This window comes from Podarcis cretensis (assembly GCF_951804945.1).
Source record: "Podarcis cretensis genome assembly, chromosome: 15".
NCBI classification, from domain to species: Eukaryota; Metazoa; Chordata; class Lepidosauria; order Squamata; family Lacertidae; genus Podarcis; species Podarcis cretensis.
This window is the reverse complement of record NC_137185.1, coordinates 13,467,441-13,482,588: the sequence shown is the minus strand read 5'-3', so window position 1 is coordinate 13,482,588 and position 15,148 is coordinate 13,467,441. Positions and strand designations below refer to the sequence as shown.

The 15,148-nt window shown below is 46.8% G+C and overlaps 1 protein-coding gene across 2 annotated transcripts in view; it reads left to right on the top strand.

Annotated features, from left to right (window-relative positions):
* Window positions 1-15,148, top strand: part of ZZEF1 (zinc finger ZZ-type and EF-hand domain containing 1) — a 78,247-nt gene that overhangs the window by 55,930 nt on the left and 7,169 nt on the right. The window contains exons 43-52 of one of the 2 annotated variants that reach the window (XM_079955332.1): window positions 934-1,130; window positions 1,851-1,970; window positions 3,391-3,579; window positions 4,406-4,506; window positions 5,884-6,019; window positions 6,512-6,889; window positions 7,384-7,527; window positions 9,104-9,272; window positions 10,973-11,071; window positions 12,584-12,749. In XM_079955332.1, coding sequence (XP_079811458.1) covers window positions 934-1,130; window positions 1,851-1,970; window positions 3,391-3,579; window positions 4,406-4,506; window positions 5,884-6,019; window positions 6,512-6,889; window positions 7,384-7,527; window positions 9,104-9,272; window positions 10,973-11,071; window positions 12,584-12,749 — 1,699 coding nt within the window. The remainder of the gene's footprint in view (window positions 1-933; window positions 1,131-1,850; window positions 1,971-3,390; window positions 3,580-4,405; window positions 4,507-5,883; window positions 6,020-6,511; window positions 6,890-7,383; window positions 7,528-9,103; window positions 9,273-10,972; window positions 11,072-12,583; window positions 12,750-15,148) is intronic. The other variant, XM_079955333.1, reaches the window with a different exon arrangement.

Sequence of the window (15,148 nt, the reverse complement as noted above, 5' to 3'; positions counted from 1 at the left end):
CCCTTTCTTGCACCACTTGGTTTTGCTCTTAGCTGCCTTCACAGTCACAAGGGCTAGAACACTCACTTTTTTTTTCTTTTTTAAAGAAGTGACTCGTGTTAGTTGGTTAACAAATGAATGAATTGTTTTACTTCCTTCACACAGAAATTTCTGCCTTGCCCTTCTGGTGTCCTTTTGCCATTCAGGGCAACAGTTTAAAACCACAACACCACAACAGCATATTAAAATGCAAACAGTAAAAACAACTGCAATACCCAGGTTGGTGTTCAACTTAAGCTTTACTCAGAATAGACTTGTTGAAATTAATGGCTGTAATGAGGTCACGTTCATTAATTTCAATGGGTCTGCTGTGAATGGAACTTAGTTGCATACCACCACCCCGCAAATGAAATGCACATCATGAAAATCCATATAAAGGCATAGATTCCAGAGATCACAAGTAAAAATGACCTTGGCAGGCAGAAGGAATCAAAATGTTTGAATGAATGAATGAGAGTGATGGCCACACAACACTTTTATTATTTCTAAGGCAGTTCATTTTTTACTGTTGCGGGAAATTAATGGGATGGGATTTGAGAATGGGTTTCAGGTGTTTGGTTCTTTGAACGCATCGCCATTTTTATGCATTAATTTTCTAGACAGAAGCTCAGAGGTGGCTGCTTAAACAGTGGCACGTTTGGCAAAATAAATGCTGTGGCACCACAAAATCTCTATATTCTTGCTGCCTGCATTGGGGTTATTTTGATGCACGATCAGCGTCCCACTTTTATGTATACCTGATTTTGTTTATTTTTTAAGCAAATAGAATTGATGTTTGGGTTGATGCTCTCCGTGGAACACTTGGGGTGTTAGGTCAAGGTTGGCCCCAGTACTGAACCGGGCCACGATCCCCAGCAGAGACCTGCACAGTTACCTCCTTCCTCTGCTTTCTAGTGAAAGACCTCCAGCTGGTTCAGCCGTGCGGAGAAGCCGATGACGAGTCTCGGTGCCAGTTGCGGCAGTACCTCCAGCACTTTGTGTTCATCACCAGCCATCTCCTCCAGACCAGCATCAACAGCAGCTTTGCAGAGGCTGTGGAAGCAACCTGGGTCTTATCTCTTGCCCTGAAGGGGCTATACAGGACGCTTAAGGTACAGTATAGCCTGGCAGGTACTATATGCGGTGGATCTAGGCAGCGAAGCCAGTGGTCTTCACTACACCTTATTTATTTAGAGCAGGGTTTTGCCAGCTGTTGTTGGACTACAACTCCCATCATCCCCGACCACTGGTCCTGCCAGCTAGGGATGGTGGGAGTTGTAGTCCAGCAAAAGGTTGGAGACCCAAGTTTGGGAAACCCTGGTTTAGAGCATTAGGATCCCGCACTCTTCAGCTGAAAAGGCTCCCAGAGTGGCTTACAGACAAGCCATTAAAACTAAATGCCCCCTGCCCTCCGGCTTACAGTCTAAAAAGAGATAACATAGCACACAAGAGGAAAGGAACGGGGAGGGAAGAGGGGGCAACAAATGTGAAATCCGTTTGACTTTGGAAGTGGCCTGCAGAAGAAAGCAGGATGGTGCCAATCTCAGTCCAAAGAAACAAGGGGGCAAACCTCAGAAAAAGGTGCTGGAAGAAGATTTGCATTATTCCTGGTCGCTCCCTATTTCTTCATGCGCCCAATGCCTTTTGAATATGATATTGTTCAGAGGCAGGAATAAAAAGCGGTTCAGAGAGTATAATTCAAGCAGCCAAGTATAAGGTTTAAGATGTAAAGATTACACGAAAGCCACATCATGCAAGCAGTTTTCCATCTGGGCTGCGATACATCTGGTTTCAACAGGTTTTTCTTCTCTTTTCTCCCCTGCCTTTGGCAGATGCATCCCTTTGAAGAAATTTGCACCGCCTTCCTTCAGACGGGTCTGCTTAAATTGCTGGTGAAGAAGTGCAGCAAAGGAACAGGCTTCAGTAAGACCTGGCTTCTCCGAGACTTGGAGGTAATGCAGGAGCTTCTCCAAGTTGGCGGGGCTGCTGATCCCCTGCGTCTGAAACGATTCCTTTTGCTCATCTGCGGTAGCTCTTTCCAGTCCTCCAGGGGTGTAGAGGAGATCCTTGCACCGACCTTGTCTTCTTCCTCTTGTGACCTTTCATGCATCAGTTATGGAGGTCTGGAGGGGAGACTCTTAACTGTGTTCATTTTGAGCCTTATTTTGAACACCTAAACAGAACTAATTCCTCTTGAGCCTCCTGCCAGTCATTTCATATTTTTTTTTTAAAAAATACATTTTTATTTCCCATTTTACATTATTCAACAATAAATATAAATCACACACAAATCCAGTAATGTTTTCTTCGATTTCCCTCCCTCCCCTTCTGCAGTTTCTTACTTTTCTATCAGATTCTCTTACTGCATATCTTAATTTATCCTTTTTACCCATTTATCTGTTTTTAATTCCCTTAAAATCCTTACTGCTCGTGTTTATATCAATCCTGCTAATGTTTTTAATTGTTTACAGTCTGTTTTCATATATTCAATATATTTCCCCCATTCTTCTACAAAGAGTTTATCATCCTGATCTCTTAATCTTCTGCTAAGTTTTGCCATCCCTGCTTATTCCATCAATTCATCTTTTTTGGGGTCAGTTCCTCTTTCCAGTTTTGTGCATATATCATTTGGGCAGCCATGGTAGCATAGATAAATAGTTCTTTCTGATCTTAGTTATTTTAAGCATTCCCCCCCCCACCCAGTTCATTATAAATCATTTCCCAGAAGGCTTTTGCAACCTTACAGGACCACCACATGTGAAAAAAGTACCCTCTTCCAACATACATTGGATTTAGACTTACACATTTCTGCCAGTTTGCTAGGCATCAAATACCATCTATACATCAGCTTCATGTGGTTTTCTTTTAATGCGTAAGCATGCTGTAAATTTTAAATCTCCTTTCCAAAGACTTTCCCACGCTGCCATATCAACATAATAACCGATATCTCCTGCCAGTCCTTTTAGACAGTGCTAAGCTGGGTGGGCCTAACTCTGTACAGGGCAGCCACATATGTTGCATTGATTCAGATATTGACTGCAATTGCAGTCAGGCATTTATACCCCCATCCTTAGCCCAAAAGGCTCTGTAGCACCCGTCACCAGGCTGGTGCCTTCCATATTTTTTGGACCACGACTCCGATCAGATATGGCTATGCTGGCTGGGATGTATCAGGAAGTTTTTAATGTTTGACATCCCCCCCCCCCCATTTGCTGGAAACCACCTAGAGTGGAAAGGTTTAAAAATTGTTGTTGTTGTTGGAGCTGAAGTCCCAAACATCTGGAAGGTACCAGGTTGACGAAGGTCAGCCTACAGGTTGTGTGGCCTGGTTGGTCTGCCACCGACATTCAAGTTGCATTTTGTCTCTTGCAGATCTTGTCAATCATGCTTTACTCATCGAAAAAGGAGATAAGCTCCCTGGCGGAGCACAAGAGCCCAGACCTTGGTGAAAGGGACCAGGATCAAGCATTGGATCAGTCTGCTGTCACTCCCACGGATGCTGACCAGAACAGGCTCGATCCACTGGAGGGCTTGGATGAAACCACCAAAATATGCTTCCTGGTACGCTTTTGACATTTATCTAGCAACAGGCAAGAATCTCAGAATTGTAGAGTCGGAAGGGGCCACAAGGGTCATCTAGTCCGACCCCCCAGCAATGCAGAAATCTTTTGCCCAATGTGGGGTTCAAACGCACAACCCTCAGATTAAGAGTCACGTGCTCTCCCAACTGAGCTAGCCCAGGCCACCAAGCAGCACAGTATGTTAGCTCACATTGCACAGATCGGGTCTTATTTCGAGGGTGGGGAACCCTTTTCAGTCTGTGGGGTCACATTCCCTTCTAAGGAACCTTTGGGGGGTGGAATACATGCGAGTGGTGGGCAGGGCCAGAGGCAAAAGTGGGCGGAGCAAGAAGTGTAATATTTACCTTTGTGCAGTTGACTAGTTTCCAAACATGTCCAGACCTAGGGACTGGAGCCCACTTCATCAGATGTGTGAAGTGTCTTTCTCTGAAATGAACTCTAGTCCATAGGAGGAAACCTCTTAGTCTTTGAGGTACTACTGGACCACAGTTGCTGATGCTGTTTTTACATCTTTGTTCAGCAGCTTTGGGTGAAGTTCTGATGGTTCTCAGGATGAACTGATAGATTAGGCAGCAGGAACTCCCCTTTCTGTGGCCCCACAAGATACTAACAAAGAAAGCTTAATGAATGCATTGCTTAAATGTGTTCATGAAACCCGATTTCAAATTTGGGACCTCCAAAGGCTGACTCACACATACAACACATGCAATTCACACACCCATTGTTGAATCATAGTCCCCCAGAAGCAAAGAGTAAAAGCATTGACCATTTCCCTCACTTTTTACCCCTGTTGAACTTAATTCCAGATGACCCACGATGCCCTTGACGCCCCTCTGCATATCCTTCGGGCCATGTATGAATTGCAAATGAAAAGGACCGATTCTTTCTTCCTGGAGGTCCAGAAGAGGTAAAGGAGTTCCCAAGGCTAGCTGGAAATGAGGAGCTGGGTGGGTGCATGCACCGGCTTGACCGATCAATGTTGGAACAAAAGGACATGTTTTGAAGGCGTATGAGGCCGCCACCTTGCTGGAGCTGAGCACATCTGGGGTCTTGGCCAGTGCTTTGGGTGGGTGACTGCTTAGAAAGCACATGTCTGCCTTCTTGGGTTCCGTGATGGAAGAAAGGTGAGATAACAACATAAAAGGACAAATAAATAAAAGAGGGAAAGAGCATTATGGATACCACCTTTCCAGGAGTGGGATGGGGAAGAAGGGGTTGCTTGTGTGTGTTTTAATGAACTGTTATGAGGAAGAGTTGAGTACCTTTCTAAAGAACAGTATTCACCCAATGTGGTGGTGGTGTTGTTTAGTCGTGTCCGACTCTTCGTGACCGCATGGACCCCATTCGCCCAACGTAGTGGAGGGAATTACATTGTGCAGAGGAGCACTCCTCCTCTGAAGTGAGTCTGCCAGTGAAGGCAGTCCAGGCACAGGCCTTGCTGTCAGGTTCTTCCACTATAACAAGAGCAGCCAATGTGACCCACTGTAGATGTGTGTCGGACACCACCTCCCTTCGACCTAGGACCAGCTTAGGACCAGGTTGCTTGAGCGACCTCCTCATCCCTTACAGTCTCAGTGGCTCACTGCTTTCTCTCCTGCAAATTCCAAAGGCCTCAGAAACCCACTATGTGGCAACTTGGGAGCAGGGCTTTTAGCATGGCTGCCCTGTTTCTGCAGAATAGCATTCCTGCCAAGGAATGCACTTTCTGGAAACAAGTGAAGATGATTTTGTTCCAACAGGCTTTCCCAGTGGGATAAAGGGGTCTTTACCATGAGTGCTCATTCGTTAGGGTTTTAGTTTTCGTATAAGTGCATTTGCCATTTTCGTGCTTTTAAGCTGTTTTTGAATTACCTTGTTTGTAGATGATCTTGAGACAGTGGTTTAGAAGGCGATTAATAAATTAAGTAGAATAATGATAATCCGGACCATTGGCCATGACCATGGGGATGCTGGGAGTTGGAGTCCATCATCATTTAGCGGGCAGCCTCTAGGCTTTCCCTGTGCTGTATACTCCTTCCCCTTGGAGAGCAGCTAAGTGGTAGGTTGGCTTCTTGCTGTCAGCCAACTCAGCTCTCCACGCCATTTGCATCTTGCAAATTAGAGCTGGGAGGCATTAAATACTTAACTGCTTTGCAATCAGCGTATTCAAGATTTCAGCAAACAAAAGCCTTCCAGGGGAAGTAGCATCGGGAATGTAAATGGAGAAGGCTTTTCATGCAAAGATCCTGTTTTTTATTTACGTTTCTGGAATTTGACTGCAAAATGCTTGGGTGTGCCCTTAAAGGTTTGACGGTGATGTGGTGACAACGGATGAGAGGATCCGGACATTGGCTCAGAAATGGCAGCCCAGCAAGTGCTTGCGGTCGGAGGAGCAGATTTCCAAAGCGCTCGATACGGACATGATTATTGTGCCATGTCTGGTGAGTCTTCCACGTACGTCAGTGTACTAGGAGCACCTAATGCACATAAAATAAAACATTTGGAAGTATTCAGGTGGGCAAATAGCAATGAATCCAGCATGTCCAAACTGCAGAATCCCAAGAATTGGGAGTATACAGAAGAAGGAAGAAGCAATACATAAATACTCAGTTTAGAAAGGTTCATAATGTCGACACCAAGAGTCACACTACTCTCCAGTGGCAAATGAGTGTGGCTGATTCGGTGAAGTGTAGTGGTTAGACTAGGACACGGGAAGCCGCAATTTAAACCTCCCCACTCAGCCAGGATGCTCAGTTGAGCTAAGAACTGCTATCCCTCATCCTCAGCTGCCTCACAGTAATGTAAGTTTCCAGTCCATAGTAGCTATGGAAAACAGCTGCCCCAAACTATGTGGACTGCATCTGCCTAGGAAAGCCCCAGAGTGGTAAGTGGTGTTGGATTTTGAAGTGAAATATAACCCCGAATCTCTGCAGCCTGCTCCTGTTTTACAGTCCAAGCCTGCCCCCTGCAACAAGGCCACAGAAGAATCCAACCCCATCACCCAGAAGCTCATCACCAACACGGAAAGTGACCTCCAGCTCAGCTACGCCAAGCAACGTCGCACCAAGAGCTCCGTTCTCCTGCACAAGGAGCTGGACTCCAGGAGCAAGAAGGCCGTGCGCGGCTACCTCTACCGGGTCAACAATGCCACCGCCGTCCTTTACGCGAGGCACGCCTTGGCTTTGCTGTTAGCCAAGTGGCCCGACGACGTGGCGATCAGTGAAGAGATGCTGGAGCTCAGCGGTCCAGCTCACATGACGTACATCCTGGATATGCTTTTGCAGCTGGAGGAGAAACAGCTGTGCGAGAAGGTAGCAGTTTTTTCTGAGAGAAACACACACACACACACACACACACACACACACCCTCCCCGGCATATTGAAAGATTGTGGCTTTGGAAAGGGCTCTTTAAAACCTGCCAGAGAATACATTCAATCAATTAAAGTCCCTGCCCCACAAGCTTACACCCATGGCACACAATGGAAAAGGGACAGGGAGGGAAATCAAGCTGAGGAACCAGTTCTGAAAGGACTATTCTCATATTGACCAGCTGGCACCGTTCAAGGGTGGGAGGTGCCTGATGGAGCTGGTTTTTCAGCCAAGCTGATGGAATGAGCCTTTTGCTCCCCATTTCCCACAGAGGCTTCTTGAGGGAATGGCTGCCCCCAGGTGCCAGTCGAGGGGAGAAGTCTGATGGGGCTGGCCTGTCTCAGCAGAGCTGATGGAGTGATGATGATACCAACTGTGCTGCATTTGCAAACCCGCCTTCGCCTTCTGAAGCCGGTTTAACTTGTGCTCTCTGCAGATTCTCCTGAAAGTGCTCCGCGGCTGCAACGAAAGCATGTTGGCGACGATGGCGTTGACGGCCTGTCAGTTCATGGAGGAGCCCGGGATGGCCGTCCAAGTGCGGGAGTCCAAGCACCCCTATAACAACAACACAAATTTTGAGGTACTTCCCCCCCCCAGCAGTCTGACATCACCTGTGTGAAATTACGGTGACTGCCCCCCAAGAGCTGGGATGTGGGCAGGAGAGAGAAAATGGCCTTAATGGCTTTACTTACGAAGGCAGGTTTCCAAGTAAGGCAGGCACAGGGAACCTTTTTTCGGCCACGTTCTCTTCTGGGCAAACTTCTGGGCAGGGGTGGGGCTACATGCCAGTGGTGGGCATGGCCAGAGGCAAGAGTGAGCAGGGCAGCCAATGCCAGCTAGTGACTACACGCCCTCACACAACCCTCTCTGCCTCCACCCTTGCAAGCGAGAGACTTCATCCAGGTACAAGGACACATTCCATCCAGGCAAAAACCCTTAAGATGAGCAACACGGTCTTGGCTTTAGTTTCCCCATGTGCAAAACGGGGTGTAGCAATTCTTGCCTACCTTCTGAGGTGGGTTGGATGACTGAGATAATTTATGTGTAGGTGGAAACGAGATATGCTTGGAGGGTGGCATATGCACTGCAGTTTCTAAGCTTGGGAACCTCCGCACAAGGGAATTGCAAGTGGGTGCAACAACCTGTGGCTCCTTTGTGGGACGTGGGAAGGAGCCACACCGGGGTAGCTCCAAAGAGCAGCGCTGGGAGGCAGAAGAGGTTTTTGTTGAATAGAAACTGCCTCCCCCTCTTTGGGCAAAGTGTCTCCTACTAGCTATCAGCTGAGAGACGGGTCTGAGTGTGCTTTGCTCCAGTGAAGAAACCAGGAGCCCACCTTAACCTCTCGATTGTTCCTTTGAAGCCTTCCCCTTATCCACACCTGACATATTGTGTGAAGACATTGTGGAGCAGGAGGTATGACTTCCCCAGAATGGCCCAGCGGGCCAAATGAGGAAGCCCAAGTTTGCCCCACAGGCTACAGGAGCCTCCCACCCCGGGAGCCCACCTTTTTTTCTCCGTGTGAGTCACTCTTACCTGTCTCAGCTCTCTTAATAATGCACCATGGAGACCTCCAGAGGAGTGAATCATGCCTGGGTAGAACAAGCAGAGTCCTCTTTAGAACATGGGTCGTTCTGGTGCATCTTAGCCGTGGGATGATTCAGCCACCCGCAGCGCAGAAATCCATATGGAGGAGAGGCTGGAGGAGTGAATTGTTCTGAAGAGCTGCAGAGAGCAGCCACCTCTTAGCGTTCCAGGCTCATCGGAGCCTTTCATTTTTAGCTTGTTTGCTGCGAGAACTAAACTAAGCTGGTTCATAGCCTGCAGATTCAGGATATGAAACTTGAATCCATAGAATAGCATTTTTCTTTTGGTGTTTACCTTTCAACCAAGGTTCTTCTGTGCCCTCGGGTTTGTCACTCCAAACACCCACCCTGGCCGCCATTATAATTTTGAGTCAGCCAGCGTTCCCTCTTGTTGGATTCCTTCCCGTTTTTGTTTACAGCGGTGGTTAGGAACCTTTCCCTCTCAACTTGGGCAGCTTTCTGGGGCGCTTGCCTCCAGTGATGGGCTGTGGCCCCAATTCCTCCCATGCGTTCAGCTGTCTTTGTGGTGCGCATTGGTCCTCTGTTAAGCTTGGCACCTGCTTTCTCCCGCAGGATAAGGTTCACATCCCTGGTGCTATATACCTCTCCGTCAAGTTTGATTCTCAGTGTAACACGGAAGAGGGCTGTGATGAGCTAGTTGTAGCCAGCAGCTGTGACTTCATCCACGATCGCCACACCTTCAGCGGGCCTCCGCACAAGTGGACAGACTTCGAGCTTCCAGGTAAAGTTTTGCAGCATTGTTGAGGGGAGGGGAGACCCTCAGATAAGCTAGCAAACATAGCGCTGACACTCTCTGGTGACACTTAGAAGCCAGAAACATGGATACAGCTTAAGAAGCAAAAGTCACCTAGGTACTAAATTAAACTGGGCATACATGAACTGCGATGCTCAGATGAAGGGGCTCCTTCCGCAGGGCGGGAGCAAGTCTCTCTAGAGCATAGTTTGAGACACTGGCAGTTTAATAGGAGCATCTTTTTCTCCGGCTGACAAATATTGTCAGTGGCCATCATATACTATAAAAAAGAGAGTTGGTTCTTGTCACCTCCCTACACAGTCTGTTCCACTGCATTAACTTCTATGACAGCATCAGACCCCACACTTCCCCCTCCCCAACCGTCCATCGTGAATGCAGAACAGACTCTCCAGTGGCGAGGCACCTCCAATTTTGTAGCTGCCAGAAGAAAAAGAACTAGCCTTACTGGTCACTTGTTGGGTGTCCTCAGGGAATGGGGCCAGCAAGTGGGTTCAGTGATATTATTTGAGAGACTAGCTGAAACTTCCTGAAGGATGAATTGCATATTTTTATATTATTTTATTACCTGCTCTTCGCTCCAAGCATATGTTACGACATCAAAACAACATTAAAAACAGTTTATTATTTGTTTGTTTGTTTATTTTAATGAAGGTAAAATAAATAATAAACAAACAAATATACACTTGAGGTGTATATTTTTAGGGCCCACCATATTTGTATTGGAGTGCCAAGTCATTCAAATACCTGAAAGGCTGCCTCCTTCCCTACAGACCCTCTCGGGTGCTCTTAGTAGTTCCTCTGCTCTCATTGTTGCCTCCAGCTGTGGAGGCAAGGCATAGCCCTCCTGGCTAGCAACCATCAATAGCCCTCTTCTCCTCCATGAATGTGTCCCATCCTCTTTTAAAGTCATCCAAATTGGTGGCCATCACTGCCTCCTGCTAGAGCGAGTTCCACAGTTTAACTTCCTCCCTTTCCCCTTTCTGGAGTGGGCTCAGTTTTGACCTAATTTCTTCTCTCCACCACCCCTTAGCTCTCATGTGTTTCGTTCTTTTAGCTTGGCAGAGAACAAAAAACACCATATGTCTTCTCCTGCGCTGTGAGTCATCGCTTCCTTAGCATTGTCGGGGAGAGGTTTATTAATGTAGAGAGAGTTCCATAAAATCCTGCCTTTGTTCAGAACATGTTGCCTGTCAAAAATATTTTTAAAAGATGCAGAAAACATGGCAACGTATTAGCGATTTGCTAATAGCAGACGTTTCAGCATCTGGGATCAGAATCCTGTTTTGTCTTGCAAATTTCCTTTGAAAAAACAAACCGCTCCTCAGTGCAGAAATTTTTGGGCAATTTCCTTTGCAGCGCTGAATTCTGAAAAGTTGAGATGGTTTTAGGGTTGTGTTTGAGGTGTGTTCAGGAGACAGTACTTGCTCAGTTATAAAACCCTTTAGGCCATGACATTTTTCTTATTCTAACTTCTTTTGAAAAATGAGATCATGCTTCTCCATGTAAGACACCGGATACTGCCAGGAATCCAAAAAACAGCAAAACACAGACATGCAGCTTGGCCTGATCCTCAGAACTGCTCCTGCCCCTTTGCTTATAGTGTGCGTTTTGAGCGAGATTGTCTGTGTCCCTGCTTAAGAGAATGCTTTCCTTCGCTCTTGTAACAGGGGATACCCTCTACTATCGATTCACCACGGACATGAGCAACACAGAATGGGGTTATAAGTTTACAGTGACGGCAGGTCACCTGGGGAGGTTCCAGACAGGTAAGTGCTTTTCAGAGCCACGAGTCAAAGATCGTCGTAGTCTTGCTTTCCTTGTGACGGGTCGGGGATCTCGGGGAGCAAAGCCTGTTGTTTTTTCTTTCTCAAGATAACACTGGGCAGTGGAAGAGAGGGGGCAATAACCCAAGAAGGTGTTAACGCAGCATGGGTGTCTCTTCTGTGCAGAGCACAAAAGGTGTTTGAAATAAAACATTACGATTCATGCAAACGGGAGCATTCATTGATAAGAACCTAAGAAGATCATGCTTGATCAGGCTAGTGGCTCACCTTGCCCAGCATCCTGTTCTTGCATCAGCCAGCCAGATGCCTCAATGGGAAACCCAAAAGCAGGACCCAAGCACAAGAGCGTTCTCCCCTCCTGCGGTTTCCTGCAACCGGTATTCAGAAGCTGTGGAGGCAGAGCATAGACGTCGTAGCTAGCAGGCAAGCAGGCAGCGGTAGCCTTTTCTGCCATGAATTCCATAAGAGTTCACTGTCCTATGTGCCACCTGGGGCAAAAACTTGAGGGAGGGCAGTTTACAATATCTTAACTCAGGGCTGGGAAACCTATGACCCTCTTGATGTTCCTGGGTTCCAGCTGCCATTAGTCCCAACCAGCATGGCTAAAGGTCAGGGAAGATGATGGGTCCAGCATCATCCAGAAGCTACATGTCCCCCCTCGTTGCCCTTAATAAAGCAACTGTTATTTACTAGCTGCCTTTGCTTATTGGTCTGCTCTTTCGAATTCCGCCTTTTTAATTGCTGGTTGGTTTTACATCGTTCTATGCACGGGCGTGGTTGAAAACATTGAGGCCAGCCTTTGCCTCCCTGGCTTGTTCCAGATGTTTTTGGGATACAGCTCCCATCAGCACCCAGCTTCGTACAGCCAAGCTGGCTAGGACTGATGGGAGTTGTAGCCCAAAACATCTGGAGAGAAGGCTGGTTTAGACAAATAAGTACCTGTGTCAGGGTTAAGAGTAAGAAGTTTCCTCTATTACAGGACAAGTGATACAACCTGTTCTGAGGCTAGCTTTACTAAATATGTTTATAGAGGACTTTCTGTTTCAGGAACTACTAAAGCTTTTCCATATCTGCAGCTAGAAATCTCTTGATGCAATACTGTATTGGGAAGCAGCTTCTAACTCAACTCTAGCGACACAGTAGAGTTAGGCTATACAGTAGGGACATCGCTCTTGCAGAAAAGCATAGGAAGCTCTAAGAAACACAAAGACTTAACCCCCCCCCCCAAAAAAAAACAAAAAACCACCACCTGATTTTGAAACTGTAAGGTCCATGTTTATTCAGTTCACTGGAAATGGTTGTTTGGTCTCCTCGTTATCCATGGCTCGCTTCAGGACAGTCTGTTAAGACAAGAGACTAAAAGGCACCTTCTCTAAACAACTGTACGACCTTCTTAGCATTTCACTGTCATTTACACTGAGGAGAAAGAACACATCTTATCGGACAAGCAGAATGGCATTACGGAGTATGCAATGTACGTATTTTGAATTCCAGGCTTCGAGATCCTGAAGCAGATGCTGTCGGAGGAAAGGGTCATCCCCCACATCCCATTGGCCAAAATCTGGGAGTGGCAGGTGGGCGTGGCCTGCAGGCAAACTGGCCACCAGCGACTGAAGGCCATCCACCTGCTCCTTAGGATAGTCCAGTGCTGCAGCGAGAGGTATGCCTGCCAGTCTCAGCTTTGCTTTTTCCCACTAAGCTTCCAGTCCTCATGAAAAGCAAAAAAATAAAATAAAAACATGAACCCCCCCCCCCCATCCCCACCACAAAGATAGCAATGTTTTCGTGTCTCGTGATTTCTTTTGAAATATTATTTCATGATTCCGAAGGCGGCTCTTTTAATCTGAGATCTGCTTCCCCTGCCTGATGTGCAGAAAGATGGGCTTGGCCGGTGATAAAGGCAAAAGAAATGTCATTCGAAACGGGTTTGAGCCACAAATGGCTGTGTTGGTGCTCCTTCTCTCCCTAAGCTCTGGCCCATTTTCCGCAGAACTTGGCCATTGGAGGCCTGGTCTACCCACAGTGTTTGGGAAATCTAATACTGTGCAAGGAAGTGGTGGGATGTGGTTTATCATGCAAATGCCTCTGCTTTTAAAATCAGCGGCCAGAAAAGTCATTATGTAAGCCAGATAATACTGGGATATATTCAAGGTCCTCATACAAAGCACCTGCTTTTATTATTTGCTTATTTAGAGCACTTGTTTCCCCCGCACTTCAGCCAGAATAGCTCCCAGAGTAGCTTACATACGATCAATGCAGTCCCTGGCCTGCAGGCCCACAGTCTAAAAAATACAAATAAGTTCCTTCCCAGCTCTCCCACTTGAACTAAGACAGGATGTAACTTACAAATCTAGCTCAGTGCCATCTACCTGTCCCGGCAGATGCTCACCAAGGTTTTTCTCCAAGGTCCTGCTGTATGGAATCCTTTAATTCGCAGCTGGTCAACTTGTGGCCCTGGAACAGTTTATTGCCTCCCAACTTCATTTTATGTGACCTCCTGAAGCTGCCCCACCCTTCCACCTCATCAGACTTCCACCGTTACTGTCTAATTAATCCCCTTTCCCACCTCTGGATTTGTGTGTGTGTGTGTGTGTGTTGCACCGAAGTCAGAAAGGAATTGCTCTCATTAGATTTCTAGAACATCTGAGTCAACCTGCTTAGGGAACTCAAATCAGAGGTGCCCATGTTGAAAATTGGAAGTAGAGCAGCCTTTGTTTTGGACTTGTTAATCTCCAGCTCTGCCCACCACCAGCTTGTGTTAGACCATGGAGAACTGGTTTCAAATCCATACTCAGCCATAAAGCATACTGGGTGACCTCGTGCCAGTTTCTACCTAACCTATCCCACAGGGTTGTTCTGAATGTTAAACCTGGGGTGGGTGTGGGAACATGAAACCACCTACCCTCCCCTGGGCTCCTTGGTAGAAAGGCAAAGTAAAACAAAATAAAAATACATGAATATATTCCAATCAGGAGCTTGAGAAATCACACCTAGGGAAGGTGGCAGCTCCTATTTAAACTATGGAACTCCCTCCCACAGGAGGCAGTGATGGCCACTCACTTGGATGGCTTTAAAGAGGATTGGACAATTTCATGGCTGCCGATGGCTGTCAGCCATGATGTCTCTGCTCTGGGGACTTCCGGGTTGGCGCCTCCAGCAATGGCGGAGTTCCTCCGATCGGGAGGAATTTGCTCCGTGGAAATCAGGGTCTGACCACCACAGCGAAGGCGGAGATCCACTAAAATCACAGCTTGTGAACCTGGGATTCGGCTGGCACCCTTTGCGCCTCCCCTGCTCGCGGGGAAACCCAGTTTTGGGGATCCGGAGCGACGTGGGGTGAGTGGCGCGGTGCTTCGAATTGATTGCTTTTTTCACGGAGTGAAGCCGCATTGCTGTTGCCGGAGAGCACTGACTTTTTCCTGTGGACAATTTGACTTCAAACAACTACCCATGAGTAGAACGAAAAATTGGATTTACAAACGTCTTAATTTGGTACCGAAACGGGAAGGTCTCAAACAGGAAGTCCGCCTTCCCCTTTTGTAAATAGATTGAAGCAAAGAAGCTGCAAGCTAAGGTCTTGGAAAGCCTTATGTAAAGGATTAAACTTCCATCAATTGAAATCATTAAACCCCCCCTTGGAAGCAGGAGAAGAGGGGGGAAATTTTGGATTGTGTAGCCTGCAGGAGAGAGTGATAAAAATTAAATTACCACTGCTCTGAACCTGGAAACGGGCTGCCAGTAGATTGTCGTTTTGGGAGAGTTCATTGACAGTGAAGAGAACGTATGTTGACAGTTAGTTAAATAAGAGAAATATATTGTTTCCATTGTTCTCTTCTGCGTTTAAAAAGGAGGAAAAGTAACTGAAAATTGAAACTAACTTTACTTTTTGAACTGTGCTTGAAAGGATTGATAAAAGTGGAGACTGTTTCCCTCTAGAGGGAGCTTTTGAAACTGTTCCAAGAGTGGAGCTGGGGAATCTCCAGCTGCATGATAAGAACTGTGAGAATCAGGGATTGACCTTGGACCATTTAAGAATGTCGACAGGAGAAGCCTTAGTGA